At 43.7% G+C, this 24,269-nt stretch overlaps 1 protein-coding gene across 3 annotated transcripts in view; it reads left to right on the top strand.

Annotated features, from left to right (window-relative positions):
* Positions 1-21,234, top strand: part of PRIM2 (DNA primase subunit 2) — a 94,842-nt gene extending 73,608 nt beyond the window's left edge. For all 3 annotated transcript variants that reach the window (XM_073000242.2, XM_073000234.2, XM_078386287.1), the window contains exons 12-14: positions 4,343-4,425; positions 14,826-14,894; positions 20,698-21,234. In XM_073000242.2, coding sequence (XP_072856343.2) covers positions 4,343-4,425; positions 14,826-14,894; positions 20,698-20,925 — 380 coding nt within the window. In that variant the 3' untranslated portion in view covers positions 20,926-21,234. The remainder of the gene's footprint in view (positions 1-4,342; positions 4,426-14,825; positions 14,895-20,697) is intronic.
* Positions 21,235-24,269: the final 3,035 nt, after the last annotated feature.

Genomic DNA, 24,269 nt, shown 5'->3' with positions numbered 1-24,269 from the left:
GGGGGTGTAGAATAGCCACCTAGAGTGGTCGTAATTGACCAGATAGGCAGGGTATAAATTGAATAAATAAATAAATAAAAATCCCAGAAATAATCTAACCCATTGTTAAAACTGAAGCTTCTCTCAGAATAAAGTCAGACTAAGAGCCAAAGGGCCCAGAGCAGTCAGGATCTGCAAAAGTAAAAATAATATGGGAAAAAGTAAACTGAGAAACATCTGCTTGTGAGCATGAATATGAGTGTGAATAAATGTGACTCTGAGTCTCAAGTAACAACTGCTTTTTGCTCCACTGATGCCCCTAATTTTACTGCGTTCCGGTTGGCTTCCTTACCATTATGCCTGAAATTTAGTTCTGTGTTGTTAGGAGACAAGGTGGGGAGAAAATGCATTAGACCATTTTTCTTTATTCCTAGTTAGTAAATAATTCCTTTGCTCTGCAGCGCACCCTTTTCACAATACACTCTAGACCTGTAGCCATTGAAATTATCCAACCTTGTAGCCTGTCTATATCGTTCCATTGTCTTTCAGCTTGTCCGGAGCCTTATTGACACAACAGTCATGTTGCTTTTATTTTTTTGCTCATTCCATCATGCAAAAGTCCAGGCTGGAAAAAATGTTCAGCCCCTTTTTGCCAACAGGAAACAATCAATTGTGCTGTGTACAAAACAAAGGTATCCTTGATGCCATTCCATAAGCAGATTATTCCACAGATCAGCAGTCCAGTCTATAGGCCATATATCTGTAGGCCAGTTTAGTCCATATGTCTACAGGTCTTTCATCCAATTTACCCTTGCATCCTAAAAATGGACCTAATTAACACCACCCATTACAGTGGTGCCCCACATAGCGATGTTAATCCGTTCTGGATTAATCGTCGCTATGCAGAAACATTGCTAAACGGAACAGAAAAAGCCATAGGAACCATTTTGTGCCCTCGGTAAGCAAGGGCAGGGCGCGAAAAGACTTGCGGTGGCCATTTTGGGCACCCGGCGGCCATTTTGGAACCACCGATCAGCTGTTTAAAAAAACATTGCAGATCGGTAAGTGAAATGCTTACCGATCATTGCAATGCGATGTTTTGCCTATTCAGAACATCGCAATGCGATCGCATTAGCAATCTAAAAAAATAGATCGCTATGTGGATTCGTCGTTAAACGGTGCACTCGTTAAGTGAGGCACCACTGTACTTTATATCAGGCAAAATTCCAAAGGGGAAAAAATAAAAATAAAAAGATGAAAACTATGGCACCTTAAAGACTAAATGTTATATTTAAATGTGAGCTTTTGTGGACAGTTCCACTTCTTCAGACATATGGAGTGAAATGCAATAAAATACAGAGTTCGCAAGTAAAGCATTCATGCCAGATTTGAGAGTCAGTGGTGAATGGTTGTATATCATATGTGCAGTAATTTATCACCTATGTTCGGTGATCAATTCTTTTGTAAATATTTCCACAAGAGACAGAAAACAATGCAAGAGCAAAAGAAGGGGAGTGGGGCTTGTGTTGCTATAAAGACCAGCTATGAGCAGCACCATAATTAAAGGAGACATCAGAGGAACAATGTGTGTTAGCACAGAAAATATCAAGTTTTTACCCTTGAACTATATGCTAAAATATGGTAGTTGTGAAGGAAAGTAACATTAGACACTTGTGTAAATATATTTGGTAATGGGTTAAGAAACCCTGACATACTCAGTTTATTTATATGGGTATCCATCATGCATATTACATTTTATCTCAACTGTTTCTCTCTGTATTCTTATTCTGTAATGTTTCTTTTCTAGAATAGCAACTTTCATATCTTGTGAAGAGTTTCCTGGAAGACTGAAGCGATTTGAGACAGGCTTTTGTGTATTGTAGTTTCTGATGTCTGGTTCATTTCTATTGTTTATTTTGCGTAGAGATTGCCCTGTTTCTCCTGGCACTGTTAGCGAAAGATGGCACAGATCACATTAGCTAAAGAACAAATAAAGGTGTCTTTGATATTGTGTGTAAGTAGTATTGTTAGGTCCGGTAATCGTGTTGCCAGAATAGATGTGGGGGCAGAGTTGGCATCAGGATCTGTGGCAGGGTTTAGTCCCCATGTGTGTGTTAGTGTTGTGTGGTCCATTGTGTGTCAATAGTTGTTTAAAATTGGGGGCATAGTCTAAGAAAGTATACGTCTGCCACCAAGGGCTTGGGAGAGTGAAGTCTTCTTGTCAAGGATGGGCGGGAGATCATTTGAGATGCATGTCAGTGGTCTCATGTGTGGACTGAAAGTGACAATTATCAGTGTTCTCTCATTTTCTGTTGTGAACTCCATATGTCTGAAGAAGTGGACTTGTCTACAGAAGCTCACATTTAAAATATAACAGTTAGTCTTTAAGGTCCAACAGAGTTTTTGGACTTTTTTTTGCACTTTCAGCTTACTTTATCTGACACACTTGCACAGACTAACACCACTACCTTTTCTCAAGCCATTACTTTATAAAAAGCAAACTAATTATTAGCAAATACACTCTTTTCAAGTGCAATTATAAAAACTTTTATCTAAAAGCACAGATAATGGATGTTGTCTCACAGAGCAGGCCTGTTTGATTCCAGGTAGCTATTGAGGTCCCAGTGACTCATTTATGTTGTACCCAAGTAAAATAAAAAACAACAGCAACACTGCCCTGCAAAGGAAAATGAAGATTGGTTTCAGTCTCCCATCGATAATGTTTTAAAAATAATGTAATTTGGAGCAAAACCACAACCCAGCAGCTTCTGTATGAGATTATCTGCATGTTCCCTGCCCTCAAAGGCTATATGTACTGCAAAACGGGACTGCGAATGAAAGTCTTTTCTTGCACCAGTAGAGGTTTTCTTCCTCTCCTTGTTCTTTAATCTTTTCCTTCTGCTTCATTCAGACAGGCCATTTTGCAGGCACCTATGCAATGGGCAGCTCAATTAGCCTTCTGCCCAACCCTCAGGGCTGCTTGATAGTCTTGGATCACTCCTGACAGCCTTGAGAAGTACCGTATTTTTCCAGTACCACTGAGTCTTAACTGTGTTAACTAAAGCTTCTACATAAGGCTGCTAGTAATTCATAGGCCAAGATTACATACAACATAGTATGCATCCAGTTCTCCCCGTTAGGGATAGAGAGTGTAAATTAACATGATCCCTCTACAGAGGGGCACAAAAAAGTAACATTTTAACATGTAAAACTCTTACTACTTTTTTTACAATATTATTTTAAAATATTAGATTTCAATAGTTTTTTTTCTGGCCCCCAAAACGCCAATTGTCTAATCTTATCCTCAATATCATTCATGTTCTTCGATGTTACTCATAGTGGAGTGAACACGCTGATGCCTTTAGCCGGCATGCCAGTTTTTTTAAAAAGAATAATGTATTTCCATATATTTTAGTCAGATTCATAAACATTGGCATTTGGTGATTTCAGTTTAACATTCTCTGTGGCTGATACGCCCACTGAATTTTCAATAACTGGGTTTCTAATGAGCCTATATATTGTAATGAAATCAGTGGAGTAAAATGGTCTCAGATATAAATGCTCAGCTTCAGAACAAGAGCCATATGGGATCCCATCGAAGGCCCATCTGGTCCAGCACTGGAGTTCCACAGCAGTCAACCAGATGCCAATGGGAAGTCCATAAGCAGGGCGTGAGAACTTCCCTTTCTGTGGTCATCATAACAAGTGTATGTACACCTCCCATTATAACTAATGTATAGCTGTCATGATTAGTAGCATCAGTAGCTTTGGCATCTTTGAGCTTAGCCCATGATTTGATAAAACGCAGCAATGTGTGCAACATTCTTCTCTGTGCAGGACAGAGGTGGCAACATGGTGCCCTGCAGAAACTCTAGCCACCATGACCCTTGATGGGAAATCATGGGAGTTGCCTTTGGAGTACCACGAGCTGCACTCCGTTCCCGAATGAAAGTGTGCCATTTCCTGAAACATTTTCTGTTCTTCGGTTTGTCTCCACCTGAACGACTGCAGTCTTCCCTGTCTGTGTCGCTGCACTGTAATTTTGTTTGTGTGGTTTTTTCAAACTCATCAGAAAGAAACTTAAGTTAGTCCATTTTCTGTCCAAATAAATGAGAACCTTGGCCTCCTTCTTGTAATGCTTTGTGTGACTTCTCAGCCTTGAAAGCTGTGAAACACAGCAAGTGCCCTCGTTATTTAGAAGGAGTGTTGAAGCAATAGCTCACATGGGCAATTAACTTTTTTTTATAAATAAGCTGTTAGACAATTAAAAACTGCTTAGCCAGGCTCTTGAGTATGGTGTTGCATTAATGCCTGGGTAAAACAGCCTTAATTTGTGTTGCTTGCCTGTGTTCTTTGTTATAAGGGTGCCCATTCCGCCACAGCGATCCTGAGCTCCTGAAGCAGAAGCTACAGTCGTATAAAATCCCTCCCACTGGGATCAGTCAGGTAAGGAGTATTTTCTTCTCATACTTCAGTAACACATTTCCTTTCAGCTTACTTTAATGCCGCTGTACAGTGTGTGACAATGCATGCAAAATGCCTTTGGAGTCAAAGTATGCTACACTTGCTTCAACAGTCTTCCCCCCCTCCCCCCCCCCCAGGAAGTATTCTCTTCGGAGTGCTGACAAGTAGATTGATAGTTCTGTTTTTCATTACTATAATTCATTCTTTGATATTTCATCAAGGACAATGAGCAGTGCTTATTTATTGCAGCTTCTTATAACTTCACGGCTAAAAACCCTGTTGTGAAATATCACATGGCTAAGAGGCACTGCACAAATGGTTATTGCCATTTTCTGGGCCTCTCTCATGAGGCCAGGTGCACGGCTGGGGGCACCACCTGGGCATGTCTGTGTTTGTGGCAGTCAACCACAACAGCCATGCACACCAGTTACACATGCAAAAATAGGTGATACCTTTATCAACCACTACAAATCCCCTCATACATTCAATTACACAGTTTCTGTTGTAAGGTCTGCAATGGGAATAAGATTCTGGGCCGTGGGTTCTAATCAGGGTCGCTGTTAATGGCAATATATTCGGGGATTTTCTAATTTTCTGTGACACCGTGGGAGATATTTTGCAGCTGATTAATGCTATGGCATGTTTTAGTTGTCTTATATGATGGCCAGCTCTATAGTGCAGTTCCTATTGAGTTCCACATGCCTTTTCTTTGAAAATGCTTTTTTTTGGGTACTGAACTGTCATAAAAAGATGTACACTCCTACACGTCCAAACTGACAATTAAGTCCTAGTGTGTTCAATGGGATTTGCTGCCCAGCGTGTCTAGGATTATGTCCTTCCAGATAGTAAATCACTTTGCAATGTAATTTAACATTTAGACTCATCTTAATATACATGAATGCAAATATAGAGACGTAAGAAACTGCTGACAGGATACAGTTCTGCTGCTCTCTCATTTGCATATGCTGCTGGGTTTGTGCTGTTTCTTGTGGCTGGAAAAGAGATTCCCATTTAGGCCAAAAAAAAAAAAAAAGGTGGCAATCTGAAGTAGGAGCAAGCAGACCGTCATTCGAGCCCCACCCCCTGCCAGTCACTATGTCCATATGAAGAAGGATGGTCTCAGGAAGAGGTCGCGTGCTGTGTGTGAAGCCTGTCCACAGGATCAGGGACCTTGGTTTTCCAGGATCTGCCATCATGTGGAAGCTTTCCTCTTCAGGGGGTCCTTCTCCCTGTGGAAGTAGCAACAGGCTGGAGGTGGGGGCGAGAACCCTCTCCTCTGAGCACACTTTCAAAATGCTTTTTTGGATTGCCTGAGAAGGGCCTTCAGACCCACTTTTTCCTTCCCCAGAGAATGGCAGGCTTAAATAGGGCAGTGTTTCCACTCATTCCCTTTGCCCGACTCACTCGCCCCACTTGCTTTTTGGCATAAACAGAAATATGAACCATTTCTAGTCATACTTGGCCAGAGTCTCCTCAACTGCTAGAACTCCCTGAAATACCGTTCTATTCTTGCTAGTCAGTCCAAAGCTGCTCACCCTTTTAGAAGCCATGTTTTACTTTGCAGTTGCTCTGTTGATCTCATTGGTTGTGAATAAGTCAGTAGGAGGCTGACATGGTGAAAGTTGTGAAGTCTTCATATTCAGTCTTAAGATCAGGGGAAGAAGCTGGAGATATTTCAGCCTTGTTCTACCAGGTGATGTAATAATTACACTTTGGACTGCCACGTAACTGCTGGGATGAAAGAGAAACAGTGCTGGACCCCCTGCTTTTGAAAATTTAAAAAATCCAGATGGTACATTAAATCTAGCTGTTACAATCCAGCTTTCCCACCATTTCTCCCCCTCCCCACAACTTTTTATCATGTTCCCCCCTCTGGTTTTTGGAACATCTTGTCTAATTAAGAGATCTGAAGGTTTTTAAAATTTGCATATTTTTTCCTGAGTTTGCCAAATAAAGGTGTTATGGACTGAAATCTTGTTTGGCAGGTTCTGCCTGTGGTAGATTGCTGCTGATTAAATACATCCTTTTCAATTTTTGGGATGTGGTGGCGCTGGCGGTTAAATCACAAAGCCTCTGGGCTGCAAGGTCTAAAGATCAGCAGTTCAAATCCACGCAACGCAGTGAGCTCCCATCACTTGTCCCAGCTCCTGACAACCTCGCAGTTCAAAAGCATGTAAAAATGCAAGTAGATAAATAGGTACACCACCACCACAGTGGGAAGGTAACAGCGTTCCGTGTCTAGTCGTGCTGGCCACCGTGACCATGGAAACTGTCTACAGACAAAACACTGGCTCTACGGCTTGGAAACGGGGATTAGCACCGCCCCCTAGAGTCAGACAAGACTGGACAATTTGTCAAGGGGAACCTTTACCTTTACCTTTCAATTTTTGGGTGCATGCAACTTGTTCTAATGAATGTGAGCTGTGTGTGCATCCTGGAACTGGAAGAACTCTTAAATCAGTGGCAATCTGCAATGGACAATGACATCATTTCCATTGTTCAGACAGAGCTGTATAACAGTATTTTAGCCATCATCTTTTAGATTTTATATGTTTAATATGGTATATATACAGTGGTGCCTCGCATAGCGAGGTTAATCCGTTCCGGATTAACCTTCGCTATAGCGAAACATCGCTAAACGGAATAAAAAAAGCCATAGAAACGCATTGAACTTCGTTCAATGCGTTCCTATGGCTTGAAAACTCACCGTTCAGCGATGTTTCTTCATAGCGCCGCCATTTTTGCGCCCTCGTTAAGCGAGGGCAGGGCGCGAAAATGCGGCGCGGACCTTCCGGCGGCCATTTTGGAACCGCCGATCAGCTGTTCTCCCCGGCTTCGTTATGCGAAGATCGCTAAGCGAATCGCTTAGCGATCTTTGCAAAGCGAAAAAAACCCATAGGGGCCATCGCTGAGCGAATGCTCCAGCGATGGCCCAGAGTGCCTCGTTAAGCGATTTCATCGCTCAGCGAGGCACTCGTTAAGCGAGGCACCACTGTATTTAGGTTTTTTGTAATTGTTTGTAAGCAACTGTGGTGAGTGGCAGAGTTGGTAGAGTACAGCTGTTAGTGAATTATGATAACATCCTTTAAGTTTTGTTTTTTCAAATATCTAAAAATGAGTCTTATTCAGATAGCATTGCTGAACATTTCAGTTCAGACAAGAGAAGGAAATGCAGTTTAGTATAATAAATGAAAGGAAGCTACACCCGTGGTTCGTATAACCGCTTGCTTTACTGTACCTCATAAAAATAATCTTCATTCACTGTTCCTCTGTTGGCCAGAATCCAAGTAAATATTTATGTCTGCATAAGTACATTGGTGTAGCTTGTAGCAGCAAATAGCTGCTAATTAAAAAGTCCCCAATCAGATTCCTAATTGCATGCTGAGTCTCATAACTGGGCATTAATGGGAATTCAGTCAGGGACTCCTTAAATTAGTGGCTGTTTTCTGCTCTGAATTATGCCAGTGCACTTATGCAGGTATAATTAATTCACTCAGATTCTGGTGGCTATTTTTCTGAACAAATAGCTTCTTATTTCCACACTCATTGAGGGTGCATAGCCAGCCTTCCTTGCATAGCTAAGTAATTCATAGACTTGCTTCAGGTAATAACAAATGACTTTCAGGATCAGGCCAGGGTTGACCTTGTCCAGCATTTTGCCAGAATTCCAAGCCACAAGTGGACATGGACAAGCTGTTTCTACACATTCCTTCCCATGTCGTGTATAAATACTGACAGTAAAACCCACATGCTTATTGTTTGGATTGACAGCTTATGCACATAACCAAAGAAGTAGTTTTGTTAGACTGTTTTAGCATTTTGGCAAAAATTAAAAGGGGAAAAAGGGAGAGGGGGAAAATGTAAAATACAGTAGCATTTTAGGTCTGAACAGATTTATTTCAGTGTGAGCTTTCACTTGAGGAGTCCCCTGGACTGCAAGGAGAACAAACCTATCAATTCTAAAGGAAATCAACCCTGAGTGCTCACTGGAAGGACAGATCCTGAAGCTGAGGCTCCAGTACTTTGGCCATCTCATGAGAAGGGAAGACTCCCTGGAAATGACCCTGATGTTAGGAAAGTGTGAGGGCAAGAGGAGAAGGGGACAACAGAGGACGAGATGGTTGGACAGTGTCTGCGAAGCAACCAAGATGAATTTGACCCAACTCCGGGAGGTAGTGGAAGACAGGAGGGCCTGGCGTGCTCTGGTCCATGGGGTCACAAAGAGTCGGACACGACTAAACGACGACAAGCTTTCACGAATCAAACCTGACTGAACAAAGTGTCTGAAGAAGTGGATTTTGATCCATGAAAGCTCACCCCGATATATGTGCATTCAAGTCTCACACTGTGTTGCTTTTCTTCCCTCTTGCACACATACATTCACTTTCCCAGTGTTCCGTTGAGTGCCCAAATAGTGGGGCAGGGTTGGGAGCAGTGCGCATCTTGTTGGTGCCATTAGTGGGAGTGGTGCTTCCATGTTTTGGCAGTGCGTAAGAAGGGAGCTCTTGCAGGCAACCCTAGACAGTGCATCGAAAATTACCCAGTGTTTCTTTAGAGATCTACGCCTCATTACCTACCCATTTTCTATAACCTTAAAGTTTGGTTTTTGCATTTGTTACAGCTGCTTGAATAAGTCCGTGATTCTAAACATGTTTCAAAAAGTAGCCACTTTTCTGATAAACTCAGTAGTATTTCTAAGTAAGTGTTATTTCTCACACTGTTAATTTAATCAATGTAAGGAAGTGTGGTTCTCTCTTATTTATTTATTTAAAATATTTTTACCATGGCTTTCTCCTGAAAGGACACAAGGTGCCTTCGAGTACAGTGGTGCCTCGCATAACGATGTTAATTGGTTCCAGAAAAAAAAACGTTATGTGAAAACATCGTTATGGGAAGCACCATTTCCCATAGAAATGCATTGAAAACCGGTTAATCCGTTCCAACTGGAACGGATTATCCGGTTTTTTTCCCTCCCCCCGCGGCTTGGATCTGACCCATGGTGGCTACCTCAGCCATGGCTGGACTCCCTAGAGTCCGGCCATGGCTGGGGTAGCCGCTGCGGTTACCCTTTAAGCGGCGGGGACAGGCTGGGGGGTGGATCGGGGAGCTTGAAGCCTCTCCGTGCCGCCTACCCAGGTCGTTCCCGGACTTCTGGAAGTCCGGGAACGACCTGGGTAAGCAGCGCTGGGAGGCTTCAAGCTTCCCGATCCACCCTCCAGCCTGTCCCCGCCGCTTAAAGCCTCCTTGCGCCGCCTACCCAGCCCGTTCTCGGACACCTAGGTGTCCGAGAACGGGCTGGGTAGGCGGCGGGGAAGGCTACCGGCATCGGGGACAGGCTGGGGGGTGCACCGGGGAGCTTGAAGCCTCTCCGTGCCGCCTACCCAGGTCGTTCCCGGACTTCTGGAAGTCCGGGAACGACCTGGGTAAGCAGCGCTGGGAGGCTTCAAGCTTCCCGATCCACCCTCCAGCCTGTCCCCGCCGCTTAAAGCCTCCTTGCGCCGCCTACCCAGCCCGTTCTCGGACACCTAGGTGTCCGAGGACGGGCTGGGTAGGCGGCGGGGAAGGCTACCGGCATCGGGGACAGGCTGGGGGGTGCACCGGGGAGCTTGAAGCCTCTCCGCGCGGCCTACCCCCGCCGTTCCCGGACTTCTGGAAGTCCGGGAACGGCGGGGGTAAGCAGCGCTGGGAGGCTTCAAGCTTCCCGATCCACCCTCCAGCCTGTCCCCGCCGCTTAAAGCCTCCTTGCGCCGCCTACCCAGCCCGTTCTCGGACACCTAGGTGTCCGAGAACGGGCTGGGTAGGCGGCGGGGAAGGCTACCGGCATCGGGGACAGGCTGGGGGGTGCACCGGGGAGCTTGAAGCCTCTCCGCGCGGCCTACCCCCGCCGTTCCCGGACTTCTGGAAGTCCGGGAACGGCGGGGGTAAGCAGCGCGGGAAGGCTTCAAGCTTCCCGATCCACCCTCCAGCCTGTCCCCGCCGCTTAAAGCCTCCTTGCGCCGCCTACCCAGCCCGTTCTCGGACACCTAGGTGTCCGAGGACGGGCTGGGTAGGCGGCGGGGAAGGCTACCGGCATCGGGGACAGGCTGGGGGGTGCACCGGGGAGCTTGAAGCCTCTCCGCGCCGCCTACCCCCGCCGTTCCCGGACTTCTGGAAGTCCGGGAACGGCGGGGGTAAGCAGCGCTGGGAGGCTTCAAGCTTCCCGATCCACCCTCCAGCCTGTCCCCGCCGCTTAAAGCCTCCTCGTTCCCGGTGGGGGTAGGCGGCGCGGAGAGGCTTCAAGCTCCCCGGTGCACCCCCCAGCCTGTCCCCGATGCCGGTAGCCTTCCCCGCCGCCTACCCAGCCCGTTCTCGGACACCTAGGTGTCCGAGAACGGGCTGGATAGGCGGCGCAAGGAGGCTTTAAGCGGCGGGGACAGGCTGGAGGGTGGATCGGGAAGCTTGAAGCCTTCCCGCGCTGCTTACCCCCGCCGTTCCCGGACTTCCAGAAGTCCGGGAACGGCGGGGGGTAGGCGGCGCGGAGAGGCTTCAAGCTCCCCGGTGCACCCCCCAGCCTGTCCCCGATGCCGGTAGCCTTCCCCGCCGCCTACCCAGCCCGTTCTCGGACACCTAGGTGTCCGAGAACGGGCTGGGTAGGCGGCGCAAGGAGGCTTTAAGCGGCGGGGACAGGCTGGAGGGTGGATCGGGAAGCTTGAAGCCTCTCCGCGCTGCTTACCCAGGCTGTTCCCGGACTTCCAGAAGTCCGGGAACAGCGGGGGTAGGCGGCGCGGAGAGGCTTCAAGCTCCCCGGTCCACCCCCCAGCCTGTCCCCGGAGCTCGGAAGGGAATTGTCGGCAGGGGACGGTGGCTTCGGGGTCCTTCCGAGGCCACAGCCCACTGCCGACATTTTCCCCCAGCTGAGCAGCGGGGCTTCAAAGCTCCCGCCGCTCAGCTGGGGGAAAATGGTGCCTATGGGGAAAAATCGCAAAGCGATTTTTCCCCATAGGCAAGATCGTTGTGCGATCGCAAAAGCGATGGCAACGAAGCCATCGTTATGCGATTTTTTCGTTATACGGGGCACTCGTTAAGCGAGGCACCACTGTATTAAAAACAAACAGTATTAAGTGCTAAAAACAATGAATTATTACAGTGGTAATATTTTGCCTGGATGATCTTCACTGCTAAAGATGATAGGGAAAAAAGTCCTTTATGGGAGTGTGTGGTATTTACAGAACTAATTCAGGTTCTTTCTCTATGGACAGATGTAATACATCATGGTACCTGGATGCCACTAAATTGAAAACTTTGGGCCTTTTTAGCATACCACCAATTATCTTAAGAACAGGCTAAAATCTTGGATTTAAAAAATCAAGTTAAATCTCTGTAGAGAGTAAAAAAATGAAGGGCTAATGTTTTTTTTTTTTATGTTGAATGCTAGTGCAAAGAAAGAAGGTGTGTGCTTCACATAAACAAGCAAATGAAGATCTTTGCAAAGCTCTTAGAGAATGAGTTGAGTTATAGTGAGGTGGCAAAAAGCTGACCTGGAATTCCAGGACTGTCACTAAATATGTTCCAGTAACTGCATCTCAATCACATTTTAAGTCACCTATCCAATAAAAAAGGTCGGACTAGGTAAAATGCAGCAATATTTCTTTACTGGAAATATTGATTCTTTTAAAAATGACGTATCTACTGTGTTTGAAAATGGCTTCAAACCTGACCTTTAGTAAATGAATTTATCATTGATACGAAGATAAAAGTAGCTATCCATTTTAAACATGTGTGCTGCAACAGTACACTGTGATCTGATCTCCATAACCCGAGTCTAGAGGGAAGTGAGAGAAACTCCACTCCTGCATTGAGTTTTTCCCACCCTGCACATCCACATCAGTACCGTTCTCTCCTCCTCCTGAAAAAGATGCTCCAGTGAGATTTGGAAATTAAAAAAATGCAGAGCTTACTTTGTGCAAGTGTTATTCTGCTTGTGTAAGATGCTGTGGGATCCTGATAAATAGCCTGCCTATTAGCAGTGGAGAAGATCTGACCCTCTCAATATTGTTGGACTGGAATTCTCATAATTGCTTGCCATTTATTGAGCGTGGTGGAGAGGGTTACTAAGAGGTGCCGTTCAACGGCATGGGGGTAATGTGGAATAACATGTTTCCCACCCCTCCTTACATACTTGAGGGAGTTTGTGTGTGTTGTAACAACTGCTCATACTGTGTCTCAGATTACAGCTCCAGTTTCCTATAATGTCTGGGCTTTGAAAGATACTCGTATGGGCAAAAAAGTGAGAAATCTGATTTTAGTGACAACTTCTGTCACTCATCATTTGACTACTGTGCTACCCTGAACACAACCAATCTTGCCTGATTTGGGAAGTTAAACAGGGTTAAGCCTAGTTAGTAATTCGATGGGAAACCGTGAGGGGAGAGCGGGGGTCTCCAGGTAAGATGAAGAAAGAATCTGGCCTGAATCTCGGTTGCCAGTCAATTGTTGACAGTATGGGACTACATCAAGCAATGATCTGCCCCAGAATAAGGCAGCATCCTGTGTTTCTGTGACAATCCATATGTTACTCAGGACTGCGACTGAACATTTCCATTATGATGTCTTCGCTTAAAGTGAGCAGGCCTGTTTCTGCGTCTTATCATACCATATTTATCCGCGTATAAGACACTACTTTTTCCTAAAATCATTACACTAAAAATTGAGGGGTGTCTTATACATGGAAGTGATGCTGAGGAGAGAACAAAATGGCCCATACCTTGCCTCTGCAAACAGGCTGCCTCCAATCATGAGGCTTAGCTGAATCCAATCAGGAAGCTTAGCTTCTTCCAGTCACAAGCATTATGGAACTGATGCTGAACAAACCAATTGGAACACACCTCTTTGGAGGTGGAGCCTGTAGGCTCAGATTCAACAGGGACTCAAAATATCCGACCGTTCTGAGCCCAGAGGCTGAATACTTGAATTTATTTATTTATTTATTTATTTTATTTATTTTATTTCTATCCCGCCTATCTGATCATATTAGACCACTCTAAAGCTGTGTTTTCTAAATTTTGGGGTTAGAAAAGTGGGATGAGCGTCTTCCAGATGGGGTGGTGGTGTTATAAATGGAAAAATATGGTATGTACAGCACACATTTAGTATCAAGAAGACAAAAAATCTTATTGCACACCATTTCAGTTTTGTTTGAAGCTGCATTGACAAGTTCAATTATGGAAGCCTGGTTTTTATAAAAATTACATGTTATTGTCTTCTTCCTTTTAAAAGCAAAGCCATAGTGCTAGACATGAGATTCTCTTGGCTGGTTGTCTTGCTTTTCACACAGTATTTAACAGAAAGTGACAAGAAAGGCAGACATTTAATCAGATGTGCTTGTAATGCTAAAACAGACACAGTAAGCACTTCTTTGGCAGCGCTGGGTCTTGATATATTCAGCAAATATTATTTCTGCATCTATCAATAACTATAAGCCAGCTTCCAATAATGAGGACAGCAGGGATTTTTTTTTTGCCAGAGTTTATTGCTGTGCTTGACATAGAAAGGGTAGCCTTTCGAAAGAGTTGAAAATTTGCATTTCTCAAGAAGTTCCTTTCTGCTGAGGCTATCTCTCAGTTCCAGAAGTTTTCTGTACTCGATAAGCAGCAAATATACAGTTTAATTATGTGATGGTGAAGGGGGGGGGATGACACACAACTTACATTTTTCAAATGGCATTGCATTCAGCTGATAAGAATGAGTGCTTATGCAGGACAGAAGAGATTACATGAGGTAGAATTGGAAAGCAATTTGTATTTACAAGAGATAGAAAGATGTTTCTAATGGGAGTTCAAAACAGACAGTTTCCTTTCTCATTGCAATGAGCATTGCTAGGAACAACTTATTTGACAAGTGATCTTAGAGAGAGGTTGAAACATGCAATTTCTTTTGTGAATTAATTACTTCCATTTTTTCTAGATGGGAGCCTAGCCTGATTATCTCCTACATTGATGAGGAAGTGACAGCCTTCTTGAGCAGGTCACATTTCAGTCACTCAGTGCTACGTTTCTATTTGAAATCATGGAAGAGACTTTGCAATATGCTAATATGTTCTGATAATAGCTATTCCCAGTTTCATTGCCACTCACTTTTCAGTTTTTCTATTTTTATTTATAAAGGAAAAACATGTTGAAATGTGAAGGAGCTCTTTTCTATTCCTGGATAATTCATTTATAAAACTGAAAGGAAAGAAACTTCCAGGAGTGCTATACTTTATAACTCTTAGGACCACTGTAGAATATAGATTGCTCTATTGTATACCATGTCAGTGGTGACATAACATGTAAAGGTCATATTTCATAATGCAGAATATTTTGTTTGTTTGTTGTAAATCTATTGATTCTCTTTCACTTTTCTAGATTTTGGACCTGGTGAAAGGTATGCATTACCAGCTGGCCTGTCAGAAATACTTTGAACTGACCCATGATGTGAGTGCATTTTTACTTTTGACTTCTCCCCTCCCTTTCTTTTAATATTATTCAACCAGTTCCTTGCCTCTAGAAAGAAAGGGGCAATTATTGTGTGGAAGTTCAAGCCTTCTGTTGATCACATTCATCATGTACTGCCATGTGTAGCTAATTATGTTGAGTTAATGATTATATAGCAGATGCCTTTGGTTCTGTGTTATCCATTGACAGCCCAGATTTGTGAATTGTTTGGCATACATAATCAGCCCGTGTTATAAGGTTATGTAGTTTTGCTTTGTAGCACAACTGTGTATTTATGGAATAGTGCTATGTTGGTCCTAGCAAATGAAATGAAATAGAAAAAGGGTAATTCTAGCTATCTACTTGTTTGTTCCCCTTCTTCTCTCCACTCTCCACCAGCAGAAAAACAGTTACAGCTTTAAGTCCCATTACAAGTACATTTGAATACTTGCATTTTCTTTTTCTTATTTTTACTCTTGGGACTGCCTTGTAGTTTGGCTTCTAATTATAACTGAGTTAAGACTATTTATGGTAAATTTATGTATTTACTTAATTAATAATTTTTTATACCATTCACTTAGTGCAGATTCACTACTCTGGGCCATCATATACAAAGCCATAAACAGTCAACAGACAAAAAACAGAAAGCAAATCCCGCAAAACACCACCTCCCAGATAAGAAGACATGAACCTATTACAAACTCAAACAATAACCTAGACCAGTGGTTCTTAACCTTTGTTACTCGGATGCTTTTGAACTGAAACTCCCAGAAACCCCAGTCAGGACAGCTGGTGGTGAAGGCTTCTGGGAGTTGCAGTCCAAAACTCCTGAGTAACCCAAGGTTAAGAACCAGTGACCTAGACAACTGAACCTGCAATCTGGAATGCTTTTACTAAATGTCTTTTGCATTGTATTTTTGAGCTTAATGCTCAACATACATTTATTGCCTATTGTTTATATTATTTTGATGTCTCTATGTTGCTATTATTTGATGCTCTTATTATTGTCTTACAGTATTTTGTTGTAAACAGCCCTTTGGAGCCAGATGGGTGGTATACAAATTAAATAAATAGATAGATGGATGGATAAACAAATAAGTGAATAAATCATAAATGGTGGTGACACCCCTTTATAACAGAATGAAAAACCATCGGTCAAACTGCTACCTGACGGGAAGAATGTCCCTGAAGGCCTCTTCAAACAAAGTCATTTTAAATAATTTTTTTAAAGTCTCAAGGGAGGGGTCCTGATGTATCTCTGATAGGAGACCATTCCAAAGTGAGGGGGGGGGGCTGCTGCAGAGAAGGCCCTATTTCTAGTCAAAGACTTCCTCGCCTCTCTCGGCACAGCCACCCACAACAACAAGGCCTGGGAGGACCAGCTACACATGTATTATTTTCTACTAGAGGAGAAACAAGCTAGATTTACCAACTGCTGTTCTGTATTCAGGACAGGGCACTGGTCAGTCTGTGCCCTAGGGCCATCAGAGCACACTATGAGTAGCAGCTGGCTTGTTAAGCCATACATTTTGTGTATTTTTTGTGGCTCTTTGACTTTTAAAAAAGTTATTAGTTGGCAATAAGGAAGGGGACAGAAGAGGAGGACAAGAAACCAGCCCTTAGGTAGTTGTTTAAAGCAGTGGTCCTCAACCTTGGGCCTCCAGATGTTCTTGGACTACAACTCCCAGAAGCCTTCACCACCATCTCTACTGGCCAGGGTTTCTGGGAGTTGAAGTCCAAGAACATCTGGAGGCCCAAGGTTGGGGACCACTGCTTTAAAGTATTGGAATACACCTCAAGTGTATGCAGTATTTTTATCTAGATATTTTAAAGGTTGTGAGCACATGGAGAACTTCACCACCTTTTATATGTATGTATAACCTTAGCATTTCTTAAATAGCCAAAGCTAAATTGGTAGAAGACAGTTCTCCGGGGGGAAAAAAACCATGTATTGTCTCAAGTGGAATGCTGACCATTAGATCCCTGGTTTCTTTTTATCTGAATTACATAGGCAAAATAAAAGTTAACTTGGGTGATTTTGCTTATGACCATGTTTTGAGAGTTTAATATTACAATACACCTTTCAGCTGCTCTGTTGGCCTGTAATGAAAATACAGTGTGCATGTCCCTGATGAAATGCCATGATGTTGGGAAGAAGCTAGTACCAGGACTTTATATCTAGCAACTGCTGGTAGTGAGGCTCAGATACACAGTAACCTTAGAATCAGACCAAAAGAAAGAAAAAACAGGTTAGCATGGAAGCATACCATAGACTTGTAGATCTGTGGTCCTCAGAGCGTTCTTTGAAACAGTTATTGAGCAACACTGGTGCAGCAGGAGTTGAGGCGCTCTCCACACATACTTCAGGTGTTTATGAAAGCTACAGTTGACATCAACAAGAGCTGTGCTGAATCAGGCCAGAGGCTCATGTCAGGAGTGGGAAACCTGTTTGGTCTACAGCAGTGGTCCCCGGGGTTCAATCCCAGGTAGCCGGCTCAAGGTTGACTCAGCCTTCCATCCTTCCGAGGTGGGTAAAATGAGTGCCCAGCTCGCTGGGGGGGGGGGCGGCAATGTGGAGCCTGCATAATTAACTTGTAAACCACCCAGAGAGTGCTTGAAGCGCTATAGGGCGGTATATAAGCAGCATGCTTTTGCTTTAAAAGACAATACTGTATTTAAAAGCGAAAAACAGCAAGTACACAAATATTTAAAAAGAATTAAACAAGTATTATATAAAAACAGTTGATAAAATCAATACTAGAAACTCATTCAAGAACAGAGGATAACAATTCATTTTAAAAAACACTCTCAGGTCACCAGTCATTTAGGCTGCCAGTAAATTTAGTCCCCTGTCTATTGAGAAATCGCCTCCTTTGAATTTAGGGGTATTTACTTTTTTGTTAGCTTGTGTAAGATTTTGGCTTTAAAAGCCTGTTTAAAGAGGTTCTGGTGATGGTTTGCTTCAGAGGCAAGAACTGCATCACTTTCTTGCAGGACAGTTGGTTCCAAATGGCCTCCACAAGGGACATTTTTGTATCTTTATCCTTATCCTTAACAGATAAAATGGTGCATTTATGTCCAAATCAACATGTTCTTTGTGCTTGAATAGCTGTTAATATTTTGCTGTCATGCATGATTTGGGTGAGCCAATATTCTTAATAAATTAATAAAATAGATGTGCGGATGTATTCTAGCCAGCTGTCAAGCTTATTAGGTGGCAAGCAATATAATTAGAGCTGTAGCCATTAAAATGAGCACTGAATGCGTCCCTTCTTTTAAAGGAAACAGCCACATGCAAATCTAGTATTGGAAAACCAATTTGTTTGATACTGTGTTTTTTGTTGTCTTTCCTTTAAAATGTGTAGCTTGATTATGTTTGTAGGAAGAATGTTTTGTTTTCTTTTCCATGTCTTGCTGTTGAGATCTTCATTTACAACAAGCTCTTGAGAAGACAAGAATACTGGAATAATTCTCTATCTTTCCTCTATTTTTGGTGGGGAGAGGGAATACCAGCTTGTCTCATTATCACCTGCCACTTTGGTGCTTGCTGATTAAAACCCCAGGATCACACAGATTTACCATCAGTGCTTCAGCTTCTTTTCAAAAGCACACAATATAACACCAAAAGGATGCCAAGCTTTGTGTAAATGACACCATTCAAAATTAATGGAATCTGAGGAAAGCTTTGAGGTTTGGGTAGATGGAGAAATACAAAGCTGTCGAAACTGAGACCTGTTTTTAAATCTGGTGTCCTTTACTCTGTGTTGGTCTAGATTACAAGTTTTACTCCTTTTTAAAAAGGGCTCTATAAAGGGTTCGGGCTTTTGCATTTTCTTGCATATTAAAGTCTTGCTTGATTGAGTGTCGGGGCACAGGGTAGGAGTCTATTTCAAGCCACAGGGCCTCCTTAGGTTTTTCTTTCAAAAGGAACTGTCCGTGAGGCTTGGGGGTGGGAGGAACATGGTAATGAGAGGGACCTATCAAGCACATACCTGTCTTTGTGTTAGGTTTTTTAAACCCTGAAGAAATGTGCGTCCTCCTCTGTCTTTAAAGTGCAGCCTTGATTTTTCAGCTTCACTTGAATGATGTATGTAAAGATGATCCATTGAGATCTATACCTTGAAAACATGTTCTGCATAGAAAAAAATTATAGGTTACTTGGCCTCCAACAGAAGTGTGCAAAAGGCAGGACCTCAAGATCAGTTTAGTATGAAGCCAGGCTACTCGAGACCCCCAATGTGTATATGTTTGTGTGTGTGGCGTGTATATGTGTGTGTGTGTGTGAGAGAGAGAGAGAGAGACAGAGCTATGAAGAAACTGTTTTTCTTCTCCTGGAAGCTTTCAAGGGAGGCATTCTTCTTTTTAGAGTGTTTGGATAGGTTCCCCCGGCCACCCCCAACCCCAAGGGAAACCCAGAGCTGGCCATGTGGGCACCTGGTTTCCCCCCACCCCCTCACTCCATTTGGGAGGCATTTATGAACATTTCCTGGGCTGCAGCAACCCATCTCAGGTGGTTGGGCATGAATGCTTTGCCCCTGGGCCAGCCCAGGTTGCTGCAACAGCAAAGCCTTGCCTCTTAGAATTGCTGGTTTAATCAAGTATGAGCTAATAATAAGGGAAAACAGGAAAAGTTTGTATCTATCGTGAATGGAGAGGACAAAGTACAGTACTTAGGAGGATTTGGTACTACCCGGCTCTAATGGTGAAGACTTCTGATGGTGACTTGTTAGTAGAAATTTTCAGTTTTGGTCTGTAGCAACTTATCACCGTTTCCTGACATGGAATTTTGGCTTTGGCAACTTGATGGGCTAAAGATAGCTGTGCAGGGAAAGACAACCTAGGGTAGTGTGCAAATAGCCAGAAGATATGCATTTGTGCATGCTTGTGGTGGACGGGTGGCAGCTACTTTGGGTTCGGATTCAGCCAGACATTCCAGATCCAAAGACTTGGTATGTTTGTGAAGTAGAGGTTGGTACAGTACAACCCGAAAGGCCCTTGGGGGGGGGGAGGCCATTGGGAGCAGTGATTTAATTAATTATTAGAGTGATTTCATTAATTATTAAAGCGATTTAATTAATTATTCATTATTGGGAGTCCCCAAGATTCCACCCTCCAAAAGAAACCAGAAGTTCCCCACATGGCCACTTATATAATATTGCTTGATTTCTGTGTTTTGATTTGTTTTTAATTGCAGTTTTTGGTCATTTCTCGGCCTGACGTGGCCTGCAGTGGGGACTGGGGCTTGAATTTGGTTCCCAAGCCTCTAGACATTGCTTGCCCTGGTATAGAAGAATATGTAATCAGGGCTTTTACTTTAGCTTTTGCTGCTCCTACTCTTACTCTTGAGGAAATACAAACAGAACAAAACAAAAAGAATGCCTGTAGTTGCCGTAGCCCCTTGGCAGTGTAATGGGTTCTTTGTCAGGTCTTTGCCACTGTTTTTCACTCGTCTCTTGAAGCGCCGTCATTCTTATCGCCACAAAACAGGAGAACCACGTACCTAAACATCTTTTGGCTCTTAGCAGCTTTAATGGAACAGTATTTCAAAGAAGGTGAACTGTTGTTCTCTGAAAGCTGACTGTCTCAATCAACACTCGAGCAGAGTGAAATGTTAGTGTGCAACCCTAGAAAATAAATATGTCAGCAAGGGAAGGGCAGGACAGAAAGGGAACAGCTGAAAACCACTGCCTCATTTTGTTGATGGAAGCCTTTAGGCAAAACTTGTGGGGTGGCACTCGTAAGGCAGAGAAAAACAGTAATCCAGAATGTTCTGTTTTCTTTCTTTGGTTTTTTTTCTACACAGGTCACTGACATTGGATTTTCTTTGAACCACCCAAATCAGTATTTTGTGGAGAGTCAACAGCTGCTTGGTGGCGGGAAGGAAATGAGAAAAGAACAAAGGCAACTTGAAAACTCCGACCCAAAGCACACCAGCCAACAGAGTTCAGAAGCAACCCCCACTTCCTCTTCTGTGTGTGCAACAGAGGAAATGGAACTGGATGGGCTGGAGGATTACTTTACTGAAGATTAGGGAATAACTTTTCTCCACCCCATTTACGTTTGCTGACCCTCTCTGGATGTTCTCTTTCAAATCAAGAGTCACTATCATGGTAAACATAGGCCTAATATGTGAATAGCAACTTGTGAATTGGTTTCGCAAAGTATCCATCCCATAAGACATGGAAACTCACATACATTTTTGGGGTGATACATGGTTTGAATGACTTTTTAAAATTTCTGTAGGGAAATGTTCTCCTGCTCTGTGCTCCCAGCTATGCTGTCCCTTGACTCCAGCCTCCGATTATTTTTCTCAATAAAACCTATTCAAAATTATAGACAAGTCCAGATGTTTCCTGTATTTCTCAGGCAATGCTTGTTACATGTGTCATATAAAACTCCTATTTGCTGTCAAGAAGCAATGGCTACTCTGGAAAAAGAGGATAGGTTTTAAGTGCATAGTGTCAAACAAATTTACACTTGATATTGTAGGCTGGTCACAGCCGGCATGCTTAAAAATGATGAGCTTCACATCCATTCTTAAGGTTTAGTAAGAAAGTTTTGTATCTGAAACCATAAAGTGGAAACGTCAGAGAAATGCCTGCATGAGAAACAGAGGAGGCTCTCTGCTGAAATAGATAAGGATGCTTAAGAGAGAATACTTTGTAATTACAAAAAATTAAATATTTTATGGATAGAATTGGCATCTCCAAAGAGGGCTACACTATTCACTGTGAAACTTCTCAATTCCAAGGCAATCTGCTTTGCTGATACCACATTTAGAAAGAAATTAGTTCTACAAAAACAGCAGTGAAGTTCAGAGTAAGTGTTCCTTGGTGAAAGTGTTACAATCCACCCTTAAGGACCTACCTGTGAGGAGGCATCACTGAGCTCAGTGCGATTTTGAGGAGACGTGTACAGGATTGCACGTTTCTTTTCAACTGGAGACTCACCAACTTCAGAGTGAAATCTTCCACATCAAAAATACTTAATCCTTGAGAGCACCTTAATTTTTTTTCTCTGCTGTACCATACATTCACAATAGGTTTTAACAACTTGATGCAATACATTTTATTATATCACTAGCACCATTGTTTTATGATACAGGTTGTTATCCTGTTATTTCTCATGCAATTCTTCTATGAACCACCCATAAGTACAGGGTCTGCCCTAAATCATGAAATGGCTATTCCCTTGTTCCTTACATAAGCTTGGTATATTTGTTCTTCATAATTCATGGTGTTTAAAGGATCCGAAAGCAGTGCATTCAGAACTGGGTGCGAAGTATGCCTTTCACAGCGTAAACGTCCAGCACATCTCAGGTTCGCAAAATAATGATTTTGTGTGGCTTGCTAGATGATTATTTTTTTAAGTGTTAAAAAAAGATGCTGCCGCCGCCACCAAGTAGTCTGTGCAATGCTAACTATTCAAGCAGCTCTAGCTGGTGAACAGAAGATAAGCCAGAACAAAGCAATCTGAGGGTTGTCTGGGCTTTATCAGTAATTTTTGACCTGACCTGCAAAGCTCTGCACTCTTTAACTCTGTCAGGTTAAAGAGTGTACATCCTGGAAGATCCCTTGGGTTTCATTGTTTTTCCTCCCTAGTGTCAAAGATTATAGGGAGAAAAGGGATTCAGGTTAATAAACCTCACTGGTGGATGTGCCAGGTTTGTTCAGCATCTAATTCCCAGTTTACACACACACACACACACAGAGGCCCTCTTGGCCTGTATGGTCTCAGAATGTTGAATTACAAAATTCCCATACCTAGAATCTCTAACTGGACCCAAGGTTCAGCCTAGCACTGGTATTAGCTGCAGTAAGAGGTGTGCTTCGACACTACGGTTAGGAGAAGTTTTTGTTAAGTCGTGTCCAACTTTCTGTGACCCCATGGACCAGAGCACGCCAGGCCCTCCTGTCTTCCACTGCCTCCCGGAGTGTGGTCAAATTCATGTCGGTAGCTTCGACAACACTGTCCAGCCATCTCGTCCTCTGTTGTCCCCTGCTCCTCTTGTATTCACTCTTTCCCAACATCAGGGTCTTTTCCTGGGAGTCTTCTCATGAGATGGCCGAAGTATTGGAGCTTCAGCTTCAGGATCTGTCCTTCCAGTGAGCACTCAGATTTGATTTCCTTCAGAATGGATAGGTTTGTTCTCTTTGCAGTCCAGGGGACTCTCAAGAATCTCTTCCAGCACCACAATTCAAAAGCATCAGTTCTTCGGCGGCCAGCCTTTATGGTCCAGCTCTCACTTCCATACAACGCTACTGGAAAAACCATAGCTTTGACTATGTGGACCTTTGTCGGCAAGGTGATGTCTGCTTTTTAAGATACTGTCTAGGTTTGTCATTGCTTTCCTTCCAAGAAGCAGGCACCTTTTAATTTTGTGGCTGCTATCACCATCTGTAGTGATCATGGGGCCCAAGAAAGTAGGAAAGAGGATAAGCTCTGAGTAAGTCTGAAGGTCTGGAGAGGGAGAAGGGGGGACGAGGGTCAGCAACGTTCAATTCTGGAGTAGTTATCAAGACCGAGGGGGTACCTGCTGATGAGACAGAGGCTGTGTCAGGATCGGAAGAGTCATCCAAACCCAAAGACTGTGTATGGTCAGGGTGGGTCAGTTCTGTTGGGTGTTGAGGAGATGGTGCCGACAGAGCGATTAAACGATTTCTCAAGGGACTCCACAACCTCTTTCCGGATGTCTGCCCTCCACCCATTCAGTGGTTTCTTAACATTAGTTCTTCGCTGTCTCATGCAGTCTCCCTTGGAAACTTTAGCTACTCCTCACCTGCGTTTTCTGATGCTGAAGATGGTCTTCCTTGGCGCCATCACCTCTGCCAGGATTGCTGGAGAGCTCACTGCACTCTGCCATGATCCTCCATTCCTTCAATTCTATAAAGATAAAGTGGTGGCATATCCGGACATCTCCTTCATTCCTAAGGTGCACTCCCATTTCCACCTCTCCCAGGCAGTCGTCTTACCTGTCTTTTGCCCATCTCCTTCCTTCTCATTCACTGGATGTCAGATGCGCCCTAGCCTTCTACACAGCCAGGACGTGGCCTTTTCACAAGACTGACAGGCTCTTTGTAACCTACTGACAAGGGTCCGAAGGCTCTCCTGCCTGGACACAGAAACTCGACAGGTGGTTAGTCAACTCCATCATGTTGGCGTATGGCCTTTCCCATTTCTCTCTGCCTATTGCAGTGCGGGCTCATTCTGCACATGCACTGTCATCCTCCACAGCCTTCCTCAGAGGAGACCCCCTTGAAGACATCTGTGCTGCTGCCACGTGGCCCCAGCCTTCCACATTCATCTCTCATTACTGCCTTGAAGTCCGTGAGCATTCCTCTGCCACTGTGGCTGGAGTGGTATTGGCCTCTGTCC

This window comes from Pogona vitticeps, chromosome 1 (assembly GCF_051106095.1).
Source record: "Pogona vitticeps strain Pit_001003342236 chromosome 1, PviZW2.1, whole genome shotgun sequence".
In the NCBI taxonomy this organism is placed as follows: Eukaryota; Metazoa; Chordata; class Lepidosauria; order Squamata; family Agamidae; genus Pogona; species Pogona vitticeps.
This window is presented reverse-complemented; position numbering and strand designations above follow the sequence as displayed.